This window comes from Sceloporus undulatus, chromosome 2 (genome assembly GCF_019175285.1).
Source record: "Sceloporus undulatus isolate JIND9_A2432 ecotype Alabama chromosome 2, SceUnd_v1.1, whole genome shotgun sequence".
Taxonomy (NCBI): domain Eukaryota; kingdom Metazoa; phylum Chordata; class Lepidosauria; order Squamata; family Phrynosomatidae; genus Sceloporus; species Sceloporus undulatus.
Window position 1 is genome coordinate 126,769,335 of NC_056523.1, and position 21,361 is coordinate 126,790,695.

The window sequence follows — 21,361 nt, forward strand, 5'->3', positions numbered from 1 at the left end:
GTGAGTTCTAGTTTTAAATATCCAAAATGGCACTACCTACATTGCCTACTGGGCCATGGAGACCCACTGGGTGACCTTGGGCAAGTCACACTCTCTCAGCCTCAGGGGACAGCAATGGCAAATCCCATCTGAACAAATTTTGCCAAGGAAACCCCATGATAGGTTTTCACAGCCCCTTAAACTGCCAGGGCTCTGTGCTATGGAATCCTGGGATTCGTAGTCTGTTGTGGTCCCCAAGCTTTCTCTGACAGAGAAGGCTCAATAGCTCACAAAACTACAAATCCCAGGATTCCCTAGCGTGGAGGTGTGGCAGTTAAAGCGCTGTCAAACGCCATTAATCCTGTGTTGCAGTACACGCTTAAAACGTTGCTATTCCACTTTAATTGCTCTGGTGCCTCCTCACGTTGCATTGTGGGATTTGGAGTTTAAGGAGGGGGCATTGAGAATATTCAGCCAGAGAGGCTTTAGGCCTCGCTGGACTACAAATCCCAGAATGCAACAGGAGGCAGCCAGAGCAGTTAAAGTGGAATAACAGCACTAGAAGAGTGTAGTGCGACAATCAACCCAGGAGGGTCTTCTACTTGGCCGGGGGAGCGTGAGGGCGCCGGCGGGGAAGGGAACTAGAGCCCGGTGCTGCGGCCTACTCCGGGGATGGAGGCGGCTCTGCGTCGGGAGCTTGGCACTGCGGTGCTGCGTCCTGCGGGCCACTCCGGGGGAGGCTGCATCAGCCACGGCGAGAGCTTCCACACCGACCACGGCCGCCTCTACGTCAAAAGCAACGCCCGCTCCGAGGTCGGGAAGGAAGGCTGGAAGGACTGGGGGGGCCCTGGCTCTTTTGTTTTCTCTTCTTAGCCTGCATCCGCACTGCAGAAATAATCCACTTTGACAACGCTTCATCTGTCCTGGCTCTGTGAATTGTAGACATTTAGCCTTCGCTAAATCCACACTCTGGGCCCCACAACGAACTCCAACTCCCAGAATTCCATAGCCTTGAGCCAGAAAAGAGTTAAAGCGGTGCTAAAACGGGTTATTTCTGCAGTGTGGATGCAGCCTCTGTCAGAGAGCTCTGGTGCCCCAGCAAACTATAGTTCCCAGGATTCCCTAGCACTCAGCCAGGGAGGTTAAAGCAGTGCCAAACTGGATTATTTCTACAGTGCGGATGCAGCTATAGAAACAGAAAGGTTTGGGATGGGAAGGAAGAAAGGACCGGCCACATATTTCTGACTTTGCTTTCTAAAACGTGTATTATTATTGTTGTTGTGGTTGTTGTTGTTTATTTCTATAGCACCATCCATGTCGTTTTGTGAGGCGTTTAGCCTTCTCTGTCAGAGAGTTCTCTGGTGCCACAATAAACTACAATTCCCAGGATTCTCTAAAACTGAGCCAGGGCAGTTAAGAGTGGTCTCAGACTGGATTATTTTACAGTTACAGAATGAAGCATTGGGTCCAAAGTACACTGCAGAAATAATCCAGTTTATTATTATTATTATTATTAACCTTTATTTATAAAGCGCTGTAAATTTACACAGAGCTGTACATACAATCTTTTTAATCAGACGGTTCCCTGCCCTCAGGCTTACAATCTAAGAAGACACGACACAAAAGGAGAAGGGAGTGTTGGTGGGGAAGGGGATCAGGTCCAGCAGTTCTTCTCCACCTCCGAGGCCTGGACCAAGGCAGATCGACTGGAGGAAGGGCTTGGCTTCTTAATGGATGGAATTTTAGACCCACTTTAACTGCCCTGGCTCAGTGCTAGGGAATCCTGGGAATTGTAGTTTACTGTGGCACCTGACAGAGAAGGCTAAATGTCTCACAAAACTACAGTTCCCAGAATTCCCTAGCATTGAGCTGGGACAGCTGAAGCGGTCTCAAACTGGATTATTTCTGTAATATGCTTCGGACCATTTATAACTACAGTCAGCCCTTCTAATACATGGATGTTTTTATACACGGATTCAAGCATCCACGGTTTGAAAATGATAAAAAAATGTATACAGTAAATGTAAAATATCAAACCTTGATATTCCATTTTTTTATAAGGGGCACCATTTTGCTATGTCATTATATTTAATGGGACTTGAGCATCCACGGATTTTGTTTTCCATGGGGGATCTTGGAACCAAACCCCAGCGTATAACAAGGGCCCACTGTATTCCAATAATATAAAATACTAAAATACAATATTAAAATATAATAAAACACACACACACATATGCAGAATAAAACAAAATAGTGAGTGCCAAATAGGACTCTGGAGACCAGGGTTCGAATCCCAGCTCAGCCATGGAAACCCACTGGGTGATCCTGGGCAAGTCACACTCTCTCAGGCTTAGAGGATGGCAGTGGCAAAGCCCCTCAAAACAAAACTTGCCAAGAAAACCCCATGAAGAGATCCGTCTTATTACCACTCTAGATGCTTTCAAGAAAGCACTGAAGACGGATCTCTTCCGGCCAGCCTACCCACCAAACCTGCTGTAAAATATCTCACCTCTGTTAGTATTGTATGTTTTTTACAGAGAGTCAACCAGCTGTATTGTATTGATAGTAATGTATATTTTTTATTCTATGTATTTGATACGTTTTTATTGTTGAAATTTGCTGACTGGTGTAATCCCGCCTCGATTCACAGGGAGAGGCGGGAAATAGAAATAAATTTTATTATTATTATTATTATCATTATGATATGGTCGGCTTCAGGTTGCCATAAGTCAGAAACGAGTTGAAGGCACCCAACAACAACTACAGCAAAGACTTGTGGTGCCCCAGGGGTGTGTTTCCACAGAGGCATCTCTTGCCTTTCCCGCAGGCCTCACCACTTCCACAGCTGAAAATTCCTATTTGTGAGAAAGTCTCCTCCGAAACATTTTGTCAAGGATTAATTTGAGCCAAGCTTTCAGTTTTATTTAATTTAAACCAAGGTCTTAGGGTCCATTTCAAATGCTCTGTTTTTGTGACATGGTAAACGGTAAACCAGAGTGGCTTTGATCACAGGTAGAGTTTCCCTGACTGAGAAATTAACAGCCAGCGTGTTCAGGATGTGGGATTTGTAAGAAGGCTTTCCTGATCAGAGGATTTAGTAGCCTTACTCTCTTGAATTGCTGCTCTTCTCATTTTAGAAATTGGTAGAGAGAGGGAGAATATGAGAAAAAAAACAACAATTGGAAGAGGAGTATTAGCTAAAAGAACAAATGAAATCACCAGACAGACATCACTTTTATGTTCTGTACTATTCCGTGCTGACTCCTGATTCATTGCTGAGAAGGCAGATAATACAACTCCTACTGTGGGTGAAACATCAGAGATACAAATGTTTACATATAGGCATGACCCCTTTGGTTTTATGGGTGCATCCACGTTGCAGAATTAAAGAGGTTTGGCACTCATTTAACAGCCATGACTCCATCCTACAGAATACTGGGATTTGTAGTTTGGTGAGGCATTCAGACTGGTCTGTTAGAGCGCTGTGGTGTCTCACCAAACTACAAATCCCAAGATTATGTAGCATAATTATGTAGGTGTCAAGCTGCTTTAATTCTGCAGTGTGGATACACTCTTACATTTTCTCCCTCTCTGGGTTCCAAAGGCTCTTTCTTATTTCTACTATTGGCAGGGTTACTTTGATTTATTTATTTCACTGTAAAAGAGAATCAGATTCTTGGACTGTATAAATTTGTTTTATTTTAAAAATTACCGCAATTGCCATTTGGTGAGAGAAGCAGACATTTGGTGAATAGGATAGCTAATGAAATTATGAAAAAAAAAAGCCAGGGACTGAAAACACCCAATGGAACTTAAAGTAAAAGAGAGATGGAGTAAGTAGCAGAATGTATAAAAAGGATTTATTTCCTCCGTAGCCCCGTGTATTTTGCCTGAGAAATGTTCTCATAGTTTTCTTCAGGTGTACATAGGAAATACCTAAAAATTAACAAAGCATGATTAAAAAGCAAAATTAATGTTTTGCAGTACTGTTTATGCATTGTTCCCCTTTCTGTAAGAGTCCCTAAAGCGGTCATAAAAATATATTTGCCTCAGTTGCATTGGGCTTTTTTTGGCAGGGAGGGGGACATTGTATACATGCTGAGAGCTTGTCCCTCTTTACATCTGTGCTTAGACAACTACATTAAACTGTCTGTCTCTTACAGTTAGGGGTTTGTTGTTGTATGTCTTCAAGTCATTTCCGACTTATCACAACCCTAAACCCTCTCATGGGTTTTTTTTTTGGCAAGATTTGTTCAGAGGTGGTTTGCCATTGCCTTCCCCTAAGGCTGAAAGTGTGTGACTTGCCCAAGATCATTGTTTTTTCTACTACCTCTCCTCTCAACCTGTCCAACCTGTGGGTTTCATGGTTCAGCTGGGAATCGAATCCTGGTTCCAGAGTTGTAGTCCAACACTTAAACCGCTACATGGCATGCTGGCTCTCAGACAGTTTGGGTTACTGTATTTGGTTACTGTATTATTACTGGTTGATTTAGCTTGTTCCTGCCTGAAAACATAACATGTCTGAGAAAAGAACACATGCCTTGAAAGTTTAGAGGGGAATTGTTTATTGACCTTGGTTTATTGGCAAGTGTTTATGTTAAAAACAACAATAACAACCTATGTCTATATTCTTGTCGACTAGTGTGTGTAAAGCAGCCCTTGGACTGATAAGTTCAAATTCATACTCATCCATAAACTAAGGACTGAGACTCCTGCTTCGCTGCAAAATTAATGCAGTTTTACATCCTTTAACTGTTGAGGCTCCCTCCTATAGAATCCTGGGATTTGTAGTTTTTTGTGGCACCGGAGGTCTGACAGAGAAGGCTTAATATCTCACAAAAGGACAACTCTCATAATTCCATAGCCTTGAGCCAGGGCAGTTAAAGCGATAACAAACAAATATAGATGCAGTCTTTAACAACAACAACAGTTATAACAACAACAATAATAATATATTTGTTGTTCAAAAAGGTTTCCAGTTCACACAGGGGAATAGTGGTGGTATTTTTACATCCAAATAGGAATGTAACTGAAGAGAGTGGAGAGTCAAAACCTCCCACTAACCTATTTAATTTGGTCCTGTATTTAAGGCACTTTCCCACCATTCTTCTTCTGATACTAAAAATAAGCTGGGCTGGGGGAGAAAGATGCCTGCAGGGATAAGGATAGTGGAAGGGGAGGGGGAAGATTCAATTTGTTTTCTCTTCTACCACCTTTCAAATGTTTGGATCAGACTCTCTAACCACTGCTGTGTACATAAACATCAATAAAAAAATATGGTTGCTATTATCGTGGACTTCAGTGGATGACTGTGAACCATGACCAATTCTTGAAATTGGAGGAAAAGGCTCAGTTCAGTCACCAGCACAAACAGCTGATGGGCTTAGTATGTTTATTTCCACTTGGAATACTATGTGCAGCCATGGATCTTCCTAGATGCAAGGATCCAGAGGGGAAAAACTATGTGCATAGCGGGATATGTGGTATAATGTTATTTTGAGATGGTATCATCTCTGCTGAAAGAAGTAGTCCAGAATAATGCAGACCACTATTGGTTTAACCCGGTGGCCAAAGTTGCCAACATTTTAATAATGCTGTAAAAATTACTGGTAGAATTCAAAGATATAGCTGTGTTAGTCTGTAGAATTAGTATGTAGAGAGATCTTATAGCATCTTTGAGACTAACTGAAAGAAAGAAGTTGGCAGCATGAACTTTCCTAGACTAAAGCTCATGCTGCCAAATTATTTCTTTCAGTTAGTCTCAAAGGTGGTACAAGATCTCTCTACATAAAAATTACTGGTAACTCTAAGAATTTATAAATGCTATGACAAATAGTACAGTTTCTGTCATTCCTATGGTCTAGGCCTAATGGAAACAGTTGCAGTGTGGTTCACTCAGATGTCTGAGTAATTAGGTTCCATGCAGTCAGTGTGAGTGTTAAAGAGAGCTACAACTTGCCCTTGTTTCACCTTTGGGCTATCATGCCTTTTGCAGGTCAACTGGAGTACCAGTTTGTGTAAAGTATAAAAATGTGCAGTTATGTTTATGGGTGTACCATTGACTATTATATATTGCTTGGAAACATGTAAAATTTGTGGTATATATTACTTGTTTAATTTCTCATGCTTGTGTCAACAGGCTGTGTTAATGGAGCAAAGCAAGTCTTACATTTTAAAATGCTTATAAAAGTATTTCCTTTTTATCTGAAAGGCGCGAAGAATGTTTGATGGTGAAATGGCAAGTTTAACTGCCATCTTGCAAACACACACTGTGAAAGTTCCTAAACCTATGAAAGTTATTGATCTGCCAGAGGGCGGTGCTCTGTTTGTGATGGAGCATTTGGATATGAGAGGTTTGAACAGGTAATTTTAACTTCTTACTATAATTTATTTGCCTACTTAAAGACAAATATCTGTACTATTTATTCCTTCTAAAAACAAATTAATTCTAAGTAACTTATTCAGTTATGCAAATTGGAGTTGGGTAGTGTATTGTCCCATTAAGTATTTTTATGTAGCCTTCCAAATACAATGGAAGGGATCCTACTTTTTATTTTTAAAATTACATTTATTGTCCTTGTACCTCAACCTGAGTTGAAATCTACATGTCACCATGTACATGATTCAGTGTTGGTCTGAGGTAAGATACAGCGCTCCCACATTGTACATGGGCTTGTCATATGCAGATTTGAGGTTATGCGGATGGTGAGCCCTAATATGGCAAATGGGGCCTGAGGATGCACCCCATTCAAATGAATGGAGCTTCATCATACACTGGATTTGCCTTACGCAGGGGGGTCTGGAACGGATCCCACATGTAAGGCAAGGGCACACTGTACTAAACAACCCTGGTTTTATTTGCATTTGCAGTTTAATGCATTTGCTTTAGTGAGATATCTTAAATCCCAGAAAGGAAGGATATAAATGGAAAAAAAATATTTTTCTAATAGCAGAATATCTGTTGATAATCTCTTTCTAAGAGCAAGATTTGTTGTTGTTGTTGTTGTTAGCTGTCCTCAAGTTGATCTTGACTCATGGTGGCCCTGTGGATGAGACATCTCCAAGACTCCCTCCCCTCCACTGTTCTGCTTAGGTCCTCTCAATCCATACCCGTAACCTCTTTAATAGAGTCCATCTATCTAGCATACTGCCTTCCTCTCTTTCTATTTCCCTCCACCTTTCTAGGCATTATTGTTTTTTTCCAATGAATTGTGCCTTCTCATTATGTGGCCAAAGTACGAAAATCTCAGTTTAATTATCTTGGCTTCCAGGGAGATTTCCAACTTGATTTGTTCTAGGACCCATTTGTTTGTCTTTTTGGTTGTCACCAGAATCCTTAGCATGCTAATCCAACACCACATCTCAAATTAGTTGATTTTCTTCCTATCCACTTTCTTAAGTACCCAGCTCTCAGATCCATACTTGCTAACAGGGAATACAAGAGCAAAATAGCTGTAGATAATCTCTATTTGAGCCAGCACATGTCATGGTTTGACTGTTGGACTAGGGACTTGTCCACATTAATAATAATTCCCTCCAGCTGTGTGCTGTTTACAATAAAAGGGTAAAGGTATTCCCCATTGAGAAGGTTGTCAAGTCATGTCTGACCATAGGGACCGTTGCTCATCTCGGTTACTAAGCCAAAGAGCCTGTGGCGGGTTACAAACGGCCCTCAAGGGGCCGTTTTCACGCCGCCGCCATTTGCTGCGTAGGGAAGCCCCAGCTGCCAGACCGCGAGGCTTCCCCGCGCAGCAAAAAAGGAGCGGCGAAATGCCGCTCCTTTTTGGAACGCGGAAGTGGCGCCGCGAGGGGTGGAGTGCGCCCTCGCGACGTCACTTCCGCCGCGACACGTCTGGACGCACAGCGTCCAGTACGTCAAAATGGCGGCGCCCATGTGGATGGGCGCCGCGAAAAAGTACGCGCTCCACACGTACTGGGAGGAAGGGCCGTCAGGAAGGTAAGAACCTTCCTAACCCTAATACGGCCCTTCCTAACCCTAGTACGCGCAGAGCGCGTACTTTATGGCGGTTTGTAACCCGCCTGTGTTGTCAGAGACTACTCTGTGATCATATGACCAGCACGATTGCACAGACCACTGTTTACATTACGCAGCTCCAAAACCCTGAATTGAGTCAGGGCTGTTTTCACCCCTTGTTCCACATTAAACATATCTTTTACTTTGAGTTCTCCAGAAAACCCAGAGCAAAATGAGGTTCCCTTCCCTGCAGGTGTCCCTGCTGAGTCATTCTGTGGATGCAAGTCACTCTGAGGTCAGAATGTGTCACCCAGCATTGATAACAAAGTTGGGAGCTTTGTTCTTATTGCACAGTGACTTGTGCCTGCAGTGGCAGTGCTGGCTGGCTTGCAGGGACCACATGGGAAGGCCACTAGCCATCTGCTGAAAATATGCACCAGCTAAGGGTGAGGGATTAAGGGGAAATTTAGGGCCAGAATAGCCTGGTGGCAGCCTGGAATATTCCAGGTAAAGAAATAAACAGATAAACTGGGAAGAGACCAGGGTTTGAATTGCTACTCAGCCATGGAAACCCACTGGGCAAATCACATTCTCTCAGCTTCAAAGAAAGGCAAGAGCAAATTCCATCTAAACAAATTTTACCAGGAAAACTCTGTGATAGCTTCAGGGTTGCCATAAGTCAGAATGACCTGAAGGCCCACAACAACAGTCTCCATATATAAGGAACTCCTTGCTTGAGCACTTAACAATTAATTCAGGTTATAATATTTTCATCCAAATATTTTGTCCACACCTACTATAATACATTAATAAAATATTTAAGTGTTTAAAAGAAATAAGAATACAATCACAGGAGGATACAGATCCACAGAATATTTTGGCAAACATAAAATCAACAGAAGAAGACAAATACATCAGTCAATTTAACACAGGATCCATCCGCACTGCAGAAATAATCCAGGTTGCCATCACTTTAACTTCCATGGCTGAATGCTGTGGAATTGTTGTTTTGTGAGATATTTAGCCTTCTCTGTCAGACAGGTCTGGTGCCATGACAGACTACAGTACCCAGAATTCCATAACTTGGAGCCAAGGCAGTTAAAATGGTGGCAACCTGGATTATTTCTGCAGTGCATATGTAATCATGAGACAAATGTTTGGTGAAATAGCCATGTCTTGGCTGCTTATGACTAAAAGTAACATATTTTGTTTTCTTAGGCATTCAGAACAACTGGGATCACAGTTGGCTGATCTCCACCTTCATAATCAGAAACTTGGGGAGAAACTGAAAAAAGATGCAAACACTGTTGGTAAAGTGTTTTAACTGTCTGTCACTTGTTAAATTTCATTAATTTAAGGCTGTAGTTGTAAAACGGAGTTTTTCAAGGTTCTGATTGTTGCTTTTAACTCAATAACAAAATCACTAGAACACTCCATTACATACAAAGTAAGGTAATGAAAGTATCAACAAGATATTATAGGCAGTAAGAATAACCTTTTAAATATAGGTATTAAACTTTTCATTTCTTTGTTGCATATGGGTCATGGTAACTAAAGAGCCATATTCACACTGGTTTTTGGACTCCCACTGTCTACCATACTGCTTTCCCTAACCTGATGCTGTCTAGATGTTTTGCATTGTATTGCTTGCCTTGTTAATTAGTGTTGATGGGTCTATGGTCCAAAACATTGTGCACACCAGGTTGGGGGAGGCTGTGCTACACATTATTCAGAATGAATTAAGCTATGTAATTGCCATCTATACAGAGATTTTGTTCACTTTGCGAGTATTTATTTAACAAAAGATCTCTCATGAGTAGAGCATACTTTTCCAGCCTGGTGCCCTCCAGAACTTTAGGCCAGTGTTTCTTAGTGGCAGTCCAAAACATCCAGAGGGCACTAGGTTGGGGAAGACTGACAAATAATCTGAATGTAAGTTTGTAGCCTTTTTTCACTGTCTTCACTGTGTTTATATAATAAAGGAGTATAATTTCAAATTTCTTTGCACATTTTGTTTGGAAGAGTATTCTTTTTTTAATTTGTATTATATAAAACAGACAAACATATATACGTACATATCTACAAACTCATATACATACATATAGCGCACACCCCTAGATCTACCTGTAGACACACATATATACCTATAAACATTTATGCTATCTACTACCTACATATTATATATATTATCTTTTTTCCCACCTATATTTACACTCATACTATATCTTCTTTTCTTATTAGCCTTTTCTTTTTCTTATGTCATTACTTGATTTATTCATTGACTTTTCTCTATATTCTTTTTCCAGTATTCAATAACTAGGTCCCATTCTTTTTCTTCCTTCTTGTTATCTTCCTTTTCTCTTTTCAAACTTTTGGACAGTCTATCAGCCTCTCTCATATCCAATAATTTCCTCATCCATTCTTCTAATGTCAGGATTTGTATTGTTTTCCACTTTTGTGCGTACAGCACCCTAGCTGTTGTAATCATATATAATACTAATAGTTAGTATTATATATGATTTCAGTTTCAGTTCTTTTTTTATCATATTTTTTAGTAATCATAGCAGTTTTCTCTATATTCACTTTGAGTCCAGTTACTTCCCCAAAATCTTGTAATATTCTAATTAGCTCTTTAATGTTGTTGTTAAGTGGGTCTTCTAAGAAGACCACTACGTTATCTGCAAATGCTTTTATTTTATAGCTTTGTATTCATAAGATTGATAAGAGTTGCTGGCTGGATCAGTTCAAAGGTCCACTTGGTTCATCATTCTGTTTTCAGAATGTAGAAATTTAATACTTCTGAGAATCCTAGGGTTGGAACAGATGGCTTGGGAGTGCGGTGTTTATATGCCACATGCTCCCATGTTGCCCTGAAGTTGCCTGGAAGGCGTTTATATGCTGCATGCCACTGGAGCAGCTTGAAGCCGGCATGGGGTCACAGTGGGGCAGGATAAGCCGCCTTTTCTCTGGCCAAAAAAGGAAAGGATCTTTGCCGCTCCTTTTTCAGCCGGCTTCAATGCAGGTTGGGGCCGTGGCATGTATTTGCTGTGGCCCCAATCTGTCTTTGTCTTCTGCCCGTCTGTTTCACTCCTTAGTTGTATAAAATTACTGAAAACACAGAAGGCTGGTATAAAAACATGCATTTTGAACATTTCATGAAAAAGTCTGCACCATACCTATTTCTATAATGTTTTCAATCTGATAGCGACTTAACAATTATAGTTAAGACTGAGATTTTACTATGTTAACATAATGTTTTTATTTTTAATGTACTTACAGCATTTACTTCTCCCTCTCTCTTTCTCTCCCTCCCTTATTTTAAGGTAAGAGTGAAGAACATACAGATGCCAAGTTTGTAGAAAAGTTTGGTTTTCACACAGTCACTTGTTGCGGTTATCTTCCACAGGTAATGTGTACACACTTGTTTTCTGAAACAATGACTCTTTATGCTGAAAAAGATATGAAGAACAGATATATTAATTTTGTTAGATTTTCCTGATGCTTGAGATTAAGAATATTTGAATGACTGTTTTATAGGGAGTGCTTTACCTTTTCGAGTAGGTAGGCATAGGGAATCCAGGTTTACCTTTTGATAGGTTTATCTTTTGGTACTGCCGTCTTAATCCTTTCCCTGCTGTGAAAATAACTGTGGAATGGTGCTAGGAATAGCTGATTAAGAAAAGTTGAAAATCAACATTCACTGTTAACTCTGCCAGGATTTTCTATGAAATGAATACCCTTAGCAAGTGTTACTGAACTGACCCTTCAAACTAAGCAGTCAAGCTTTAGGTGCTCTTTTAGTTGCAGCAGAGTAATCCACTGACCCAGCTAAAGTAAAAAGTGAATCAGATTGAGTTTAGAAAGCAGCCATTAGTGGAGGTCTGAGTCTGTGTGTGTGCATACATGCATCTCCATCCTTTCGAGATCGCTAAAATAAGTACCCAGATAGTTGTGGGCAATTAGCTTAACGCTTTTTAACAGCTTAGGGAGTGCTCAAGTGCACTGATAAGTGATATAGAAATGTACTTGCTATTACTATTGCTAAACTGAATCAGCACAGTTTCACCACTGCTGGTGGGCCTGTTGTGAATCAAACAAGACGTGCATATTGCTGTTTGATACTTATTTAGAGTGCAGTCATTTAGAAAGAATTTTTTAAAGCTCTTCTATAAAAATTGCAGAAACAATTCCAGTGTAGTAATCAAAGTGGTAACCATCAACTGTCGTGATTTGAACTCAAATCTGCACAATGCTTCCTAAGGCACTAAAATTTCCACTGAACCCACTTCCTGTATGTTTTCTATAAAGCCGCTATTTTTGATGAGAGGTCATAGCACTGGGGGGGGGGGGGGGGGGCGGCATTCCCACTTGCAGTTTTAGTTGGTTCTAAAAGGTCCTAAAAGGTCCTTTGCTCAGTTTTGCTCTGCTTTGGTAAAAGGTCCCTTGTTCCCACTATAAAGGGGATCTTTTCCTTACTTCAGTGCAAGCGGTGTTTTTTGATACGATTGTTGTTCTCATTTGCACTGCTCATGTGTCACTCATAAGACGTCACAGAGATGTCACCCCCCCAGTGCTGCCTTTTTGATTTTTTAAAAATATAATATCAGTCACAAAATCAATAGATTGGCAAAGCAACTACTTGCAAGTAGTTCCTTTTCTGATCCAGCGATTTTGCCATTATACGTTTTTTTTACAAAATGTGCCCCCCCACCTTGCTCTGTTGCCTTCCTCCTCCTCTTGTCTCCTTCCTCCTCTTCCTCCCATTCGCACCAGGCCCCTAGTCTCACTCTCCCTCCCTCCCCCCCCCCCCCCCCCCCCCCCCCCCCCGGCACACAGCGCCGCCTCCGGACCCTTGCCATGCTTGGATGCCTGGATCCAAGCATGGCAGGGGGTGAAGGGGACTCCCAGGGGTCCTCTCTGGATCTTTGCCATGCTTGGATCACCCGATGCAAGCATGGCAGGGGGCGAAAGGGACTCCTGGACGGCAGAGACAGTGGAGTTTATCAGACAAGAGAAATTGGAAGTATAATCCAATGGCAATCTGAATGCAGTCATGGGATTTAACATTATTGCGTGATAGACTACCACACGTAATTTCGAGCAATGGGAAGTCAGTCCGAACGCAATAATGGGGTTTCACGTTATTGCATGAGAGGTGATCACACGCAATTTCGGGCAATGACAAGCTATTTTTGGGCAATGGGAAGTCAGGTCGAATGCAATTCGATTTCCCGTAAATTCGCTGAACTAGCGAATTCATCTGAATGCGTTCTGGCCCCACTTTCTTTTCATTTGAAATTAAGAGAAATTCCTCCCATGTGATAAACTCCACAGCCTGCCACCGACTCTCTTGGTCTCTCCCTTCATCCCTCTCCCATCTGAGGCCCCGCTGAGGAGGAGGACGGAGGCAAGGCTGGGTGGTGGGAGCGCAGATACCTGGGAAGAGAGCCTGGAGGAGGAGGAGAAGGATGAAGAAGAAGGAGGAAGGGTCTGTGACCAGGCAGCAAAAGGAAGAGGGGGATGAAGGCTCTGGCTGGGGAGGAAAAGGGGTGGGTGTGAGGAGGAGGATGAAGCAAGAGGCAGGAGGCAGGAGGAGGAAGATGATGATAGGGGCTTGCGGCCTGATGTGAGGAGGATGAGGAGGCGGATGTGGGAGACTATTTTTTTAAAGCAAAACTACTCGCAAAAACCGTAGAGTGGCTTAGCAGCTAGTTGTCTCTGAAAATAGATGCTTTGCCAATCTATCAATTTTGCGATTAGTTTTATTTTGTTTTGTTTTTTAAAAAAGGACCCCAAAAGGAGGCACTCTGTGTGTGTGTGTGTGACATTTCTGGGGAGGGATGATACTCACCCCTCTGCCATTTGCCCCTCCCCTCTCAAAGAAATGATCCTAATCTGTCCCATTTACTGCAGGCAGGTTAGGATCGATTTTTAGCAAAAGAACTTCTGAAAAACTGCTTCTTATTTACCCCGGGCTTTTGGTATTTACCGTGGGTTTTCTCCACTGGAATCAATCAAATGAGGATCAGATTCGAGTTCCAGTGGGAACTAGGGCCATATAACTCACATCAGGATTCAGAGCTTTTAGTAGCAGGAATGAGGCCTGGGTATAATGAACAGGCAGTACGTGTGGTTAGGTATAATGAATCCCAGTTGTGGGGAAAATGCAAGATATAAATAATAGCAATAATAATAAATATAGTTTAAGATGAGATACAGAAAACATTTCACTCTTTACTTGCCAGCACATAAAAACTTGTAATTGCAACTTCCTTTTATTTTAATGCCATTAATGAATTACTCTTAACACATATCTCTCACAGTCTCTCTATATCTGCTTTCAGAGCAGACCTACTTGCTCTCTGACAAACCTCATCCAAACCTAATTCCGTTTGTCACTCTTGCCATATCATTCTAATAACACCTACTCTTTGTCTCGCCACTAAACAACATTCATCTATAACTTCCATACTGCCCAACATTTCTGCTCTATCATTCAGTCTTGATACACTCCCCTAACTATACTTACTATATAATATCACAGTACCCATAAACAATATGAGAAAAGAAGTTATAACACACATCACATTGCAGTGTATCCTTACCCTTTGTTTAATCCATGATAGCCTTCACAATCCACGTCTCTGACCAATAAACCACTTTTACTATCATAGACATCAATAGGACTAGATGAGCATAAGTACAAACAGTACGACTTAACTATTCTTAACTTTTGGTTTCCTGTCTGCAGGTGAATGAATGGCAACAAGATTGGGTGACTTTCTATGCAAGGCAGCGAATTCAGCCTCAGATGGACATGATTGAGAAGAATTCAGGCGACAGGGAGGCAAGAGAGCTTTGGGCCCAGCTTCAGGTAGTAATATTTTGTTATATCTGTAGAAGGCATCCTTAAATCTCTAAAATTGCTGATTATTTTCAAACAAGTACAGAATTCTCATTCTGCTTTTATTGGCTGCATGAAGCTCTTAGTGAACCAACTTCCTTAGGCTGGAAAATTACAAGTCCTCCTATTTTAATTTTAAGCAAAGAAATTACTTTGCAAATAGTTCAGTTTTGAGCTCTAATTTATAATGCCTGATAGGTATCAGGAAGTCAGATAAATAAGAATTAACTTGCCTGTTGGGTCTCCTTATGTTAACAAATGTTAAGATGGTCTTTGGAGACTCCAGGGGACTGAAGTTTTGTGTGCAATATTGATAACAGTACTTCAGTATAGTACAAAGTATTATTCCATAGTTTCTTGGAGGGAAATAATATTTCATTTGGGAATAAAACTACATTAGACCATCCATAAAGTTCTGTGCTAGAGGCACTACAGTTGTGTAATAAAAAACATCATCATGAAGCATCCAGAAAATTTTATTTATTTCATAGAATCATAAAATCATAGAATCGTAGAGTTGGAAGAGACCACTAGTCCAACCCCCTGCCATGCAGGAAATCCAAATCAAAGCATCCCCGGCAGATGGCCATCCAGCCTCTGTTTAAAGACCTCCAAGGAAGGAGACTCTATCACCCTCCAAGGGAGTGCATTCCACTGTCGAACAGCCCTTACTGTCAGGAAGGAACTCTTAATGTTGAGGTGGAATCTCTTTTCCTGTAGCTTCCATCCATTGTCCTGGGTCCTGTTCTCTGGAGCAGCAGAAAATAAGCTTGCTCCCTCCTCAACACGACATCCCTTCAAATATTTAAACAGGGCTATCATATCACCTCTTAACCTTCTTTTCTCCAGACTAAACATCCCCAGCTCCTTGAGTCGTTCCTCATAGGGCATGGTTTCCAGACCCTTTACCATTTTAGTCGCCCTCCTCTGGACACGTTCCAGTTTCTCAATGTCCTTTTTGAATTGTGGCGCCCAGAACTGGACACAATATTCCAGGTGGGGCCTGACCAAAGCAGAATACAGTGGCACTATTACTTCTCTTGATCTAGACCAGGGGTAGGCAACCTTTTTGGGCCGGGGGCCGGGTTGCTGTCCCTCAGGCGACTGGGGGGCCAAAGCCAGGGGTGGAGCTTCCACCCTCTGGGGGCGGGGCCGCATGCCAGGGGTGGAGCTTCCACCCTCTGGGGCGGGGCCACATGCCGGGGGTGGAGCTTTCACCCTCCGGGGGCCAGGCCTCCCCATCTTTGCAGGCTCCTGACGGGGCCCCAGGCCCTGTCAGAGGCCGGCAAAAAGCCTCTTGGAGGACCCCAGCTATGGCACCAGGCCTCCTGGAGGCCCGCTGCTGCCGCTGGAGCCCTGTTGGAGGGCGCCAGCTATGGCATCGGGCCTCCAGGAGGCCTGCCGCCGCCACCGGAGCCCTCAAATAGGGCTGCACGGCTGCATTGGGCCTTCCTGAGGCCCACTGCCGCTGCCAGAGCCCTGTGTTGAGGCGCCAGCGACACATCGGGCCTCCAGGAGGCCCGCTGCCACCACCGGAGCCCGTTGGAGGGCGCCAACGACGGCATCAGGCCTCCAGGAGCCTGATGTGGCCGCCAGGGCCCTCGAATAGGGCTCCGACGGCTTCAGCGGGCCTTCCAGAGGCCCAATGCGGCCGTCGGAGCCCATAAGAGGGCGCCAGCAACGGCCATCGGGCCCCAGGAGGCCCGATGCCGTCGCTGGGGCCTCGAACAGGGCTCCGACAGCCGCATCAGGCCTCCGGAAGCCCCGAAGTCTCGCGTGACCTTCTTTGAGGTCACGCGAGACTTCGCCTCTGGGCGCCGCCATTTTGGGCGAAAAAATGGTGGCGCCCACGGCGGCTTTTTGCCACTTTGGGCGCTGTCATTTTTTCACCTGGTGCCGCCGGCGGCAGCGGGCGCAACCGCCCCCAGGGGCCACAAGGAAGGCCTCCGGGGCCAGATCCGGCCCGCGGGCCGGAGGTTGCCGACCCCTGATCTAGACACTATACTTTTTTGATGCAGCCTAAAATTGCATTGGCCTTTTTAGCTGCTGCATCACACTGTGTGACTCATGTTCAACTTGTGTCTACTTGGACTCCTAGATCCGTTTCACACGTAGTTTCATTCAGCCAAGTGTCCCCAATCCTATATTTGTGCATTTTATATTTTCCACCCTAAGTGCAATACCTTACATTTCTCTGTGTGAATTTCATTTGTTAGCTTTGGCCCCAGCTTTCTAGTCTATTCAGGTCATTTTGAATCTTGATCCTGTCCTCTGGGGTATAGCTATTCCTCCTAATTGGTGTCATCTGCAAAATTGATAAGTATGCTCCCCAATTCTGTCATCCAGGTAATTGATAAAGATGTTGAATATCACTGGGCCCAGGACAGAGCCCTGTGGGACCCCACTGATCACTTCGCTCCAGGATGAAAAAGGAGCCATTGTTGAGTACCCTTTGCGTTCAGCCGGTCAACCAGTTACAAATCCATGTAACAGTTGCTTTGTCTAGCCCACATTTTACAAGCTTGTTTGCAAGAATATCATGGGAAACCTTGTCAAAGGCCTTAGTGAAATCAAGATATACTATACACCACAGCATTCCCTTCATCTACCAAGCTGGTAATTTTATCAAAGAAATAGATCAGATGTGTCTGGCATGACTTGTTTCTCTGAAACCCATGTTGACTTTTGTGATTATGGCATGCTTTCTAGATGTTCACAGACTCTCTGTTTAATGATCTGCTAGAATCTTTCCTGGTATGATGTCAAACTGACTGGACGATAATTGTTGGGTTCCCTTTTTTTCCCTTTTTGAAGATGGGGGGACAACATTGCCCTCCTCCAATCTGCTGGGATTTCTCCTGTTTTCCAGGAGTTTTCAAAGATTATGCCAATGGCTCCGATATTACATTTGCCGGTTCTTTCTCAGAACACTGAAGAGTAGAGAAATCTCTCTGCAGGTGTGCAACATTACTTCCTTTGAAGAGGAATGATTCTGATGTGAGCAAAGATGGGTCAAGCAAAAACTTGTAACAACCCAGCATACTCTGTAGTGGAGTGCTATTTTATCAGCTGTTAATGTGCCTTTTAATTGTTATTTACACTTTAACACAGCACGTTTTGCCTGATTTAAAAAAAAAATTCTATTCAAATATCAGTGAAATGCTCATAAGTGAGAATATTTTATTTAGCTATGTAATTAGTAAAAAAATAATAATAACAATTACTTTCAGGGCATAATAGCCGTCAGGGTGAAGTACAAATTTCTAAGGAAAAGTAATAAAATATGTAGCCATCAGCTGAATACATAAAGCAAACTGTTGCATTTGTAGTGATAATATATAAATAAAAAGTATATTGATCCAATCTGAAATGTATTATTTAAATCAGGGCTTTCAAAAATGTAGCCCTCTGAGTGTTGCTGGACTCTCGTCCCATGAAGTCTACCTAGCTTGGCCAGAGGTGAAAAGTACCATGGACATAAGCAGTTAAATAACTAAGTGGTTGGTCACTAACATCTGGAGAGTTCCGATTCCCACTCTTGATTTAATGCTAAAATGTTTCCTGGCAAATTTTCTCTTTTGAAAGAAAACGTGCCTGCTAATTCTATGTGACTTTCCCTTGATCCATGCAGTTATATGTGCTTATCATATGACTTTCAATCACCTGTCAGTTTTGACTACCCCATTAATTTCATAGGCAAGGAATAATGAGAGGTGTTTTGCCAGTTCCTTCCTCTGAAATAGCACACATCTGGGATTTATTGGTGGTCTTCTATCCAAGTACTAATCGAGGCCTGCTTAGCTTCCAAAATCAAACATGATTTGGTGCCTTTTAGGGTGCCTAGCCTATTGAAATCAAGCATGTCTCTTAGTATAAGATTGGGCTATTAGTTGGCATCTACTCCTTAAAGCTACCAATTGAATTCTTTTTCTTTGTCTTTCTGTTTTAACTCTTTTTTCTTCCTCAGCTCAAGATTCCCAGTTTGTTTGGTGATATGGAGATAATTCCTGCTCTTCTAACATGGAGATTTATGGGGAGCGAATGTAGCTGAAGCAGGACGCCGATTTTGCCAGGCGATCTTTGACCCTGCGTGCTGTTCTATGGCCACTCTGAGTATGAATTAGCAATTGCTGGGATGTTTGGTGGGTTTCACTGGTGTCATTTGTACTCTGCTTACCACAGTAAAATCCCCAAAGTAGCAGGGTTGGATAAACACTGAAGCTGTACCAACTATTCCTTATAGAACCACTGGAATCACTTTGGAGGAGGTTATGAGAGGTTCCTCTATGCAATATGATGAGGAACCTGGTAAAATGAGTCTCCACCTTAAGGGTTATATCCCTATTTGGAAATTTAGGTCTGTACTCCACCTGTATATGTGTTGTAATAGATCCTGACCTTGGCAGCCTCTTTCCACAGCTGAAGGGCAAACCCTGCTGTGTCCCAGGTTTGGCTTCTCTTTTTTGCCCATTTATCAAAGAGCTGTCTAAGGCGGTGACAAATCCTAGATTTGCACAAAAAATATTTTTGCTCTTAAGATGATGCTCTGATCTATTTAATAGATGGAACTACAGAAAATTCTTTGAGAGAGAATAGTTCAGAATGAATCAATCAAGAGGAAAATCCCAATAAAAAATTGTTCATAAAGATAGAGTCAAAGTTTAATTCACAATCTTAGTTAATGTAAGGATTTGTTTCCTTCATGACACACATGGACATTTTGGGACATCTCCTGTCTTTTAACTAGATTGCTCCCAGCTTGGTATTACAGTGAGAAACACCAAAGAAATGAGGCAGCCTCATTACAACTATATTTAAGTGGAAGTGTGCTCCCTGAGTTCTGGGACTTTACTTCCAGTAAGAGGAGGTGGTGATTCTTTTGTTGAGTATTTTCAATTATGGCTTTAGTGGCGGGAGTCTATGCCTTCAGCCATTGGACTCTGTGTGGACCTTTCATACATACCAGATGGTGGTGATCTGATTCCATCTTGATAGCATTTTCCTTCTACAGAGTTCCAATTAGAGTTCCATTCCTATAGTACAGTTGACTTCCAAATAAACTGTTGACTGTAAGGGGATGTACTGGAACTCAAGGGGCTAGCTGTAATAAGTATATATAGCCATCTGAAACTTAATTTCTCATGTCAGTTTGCTGGAATCCATTCCTTGCATTGATTTCTAGAGGATTTTTCTATTGTGCACGAGCTTCTCAAGCACTGGTAAAAAAGAAGCAGAATCTTCTTTGCCAAATAGTTGTGCAAGAAAATAAGGAAGATGCCAAAACTTTAGAAATTTATTATTTCAATTTTCAGACCATCTTGTCCTGCAAAGTCTACCTTCTCTGCTAGGGCAGCTAGTGTTTTTCCAACAGGACACCGGTTCCTTTAATGGCTGATCTGCAAGCAAAACAAAATGAAGTGGTTTCCAGTATAGGATCTCCGTGTTGGGAAAAATTTTTCTCGGTCTGCCTGTTATACAGCAGTTAAGGCAGAAGAACCCAACGAAAAATTGCCAATGTTGTTTTCTAACTAGTTTCAGGGTGCATCTTCACTGTAGAAATAATGCAATTTGACATCACTTTAACTGTAATGGCTCCATCCTGCAGAAGCCTGGCACTCTTGGCAGAAAAGGCTAAAGACTGTGTAAAACTGCAAATCCCATCATTCTGTATGATGTTGACAGCATTATTTCTACCGTGTAGATGCATCCTCTGTCACAACACATCTTCTGCAAAATAATCTTGTGAGATTACATCTGAGACTACTCTCTCAAGTCAGTTTTACCAGTCCTGACATATTTAAGTTTATTACAGTGCTAAATGTGTGTCCAGATGGTGGGCTCATGCATAACTCTTCTAGATGGAGTGCTCAAATTGGAGGTGGGAAAGAACATTCTTTTTTGCTGTTAGTTAACTGACTTTGATTCTATCGCCTGCATTGATCTGGTAGTTCATTTTGACTGGTTAAAACTTAACAGTAGTTTCTGATGAAGTCCCTTTCTGGGCTGCGCAGCACGGCATATTGATTTCTAAATCTTGGTGGAAATTCTCAGGGATGGCATCTGGGAAATGGTTTCCAGCTTTTGATGGTCAGTCACCTAAAGGGGTTAGCGGTGGGGATTAGACCGCCGCTTTGCGGCGGTCTCCCGCGGTGCCATTTGCTCCATGAGGGAGCCGCAGCAGCCAAACCGTGCGGCTCCGCGGCGGAGCGAAAAAGAAGCTCCATTCGGAGCTTCTTTTTGTGGGGCCTCTATGTCGCAAGGCGCCGCTGCCGCATTCGCGACGTCATAGGCGCCGTGACACGTCTGGACGCTATGCGTCCAGTACGTAAACATGGCGGCCCCCATGTGGAAGGGCGCCGCCATGTTGTACGTATTCTATACGTACTAGGGTTAGGGGGGTGGCGGAAGCACCGCCCCTTCCTAACTTAGTAGTTATAGAATGCTTCCCCTCACTACATAACTATTCACTCTTCATATTACAGTGGGCCAGAAGGATTTGTAGA

At 42.6% G+C, this 21,361-nt stretch overlaps 1 protein-coding gene across 1 annotated transcript; it reads left to right on the forward strand.

The window, feature by feature from the left end:
• The first annotated feature begins 444 nt into the window (after positions 1-444).
• Positions 445-18,909, forward strand: LOC121920400 (fructosamine 3 kinase related protein). The gene is made up of 6 exons (XM_042447536.1): positions 445-792; positions 6,191-6,342; positions 9,173-9,264; positions 11,278-11,360; positions 14,706-14,828; positions 18,826-18,909. The coding sequence occupies exons 1-6, from the start codon at positions 652-654 to the stop codon at positions 18,907-18,909; spliced, it is 675 nt and encodes a 224-aa protein (XP_042303470.1). The 5' UTR covers positions 445-651.
• The last annotated feature ends 2,452 nt before the right edge of the window (positions 18,910-21,361 follow it).

Bases quoted from the DNA above. Each gene is read 5' to 3' on its own strand.
- LOC121920400 (XM_042447536.1), top strand. From the start codon at position 652: ATGGAGGCGGCTCTGCGTCGGGAGCTTGGCACTGCGGTGCTGCGTCCT. The intron at 9,265-11,277 runs GTAAAGTGTTTT...CCTTATTTTAAG, and splicing joins AAAAGATGCAAACACTGTTG to GTAAGAGTGAAGAACATACA. The intron at 14,829-18,825 runs GTAGTAATATTT...TTTCTTCCTCAG, and splicing joins AGCTTTGGGCCCAGCTTCAG to CTCAAGATTCCCAGTTTGTT.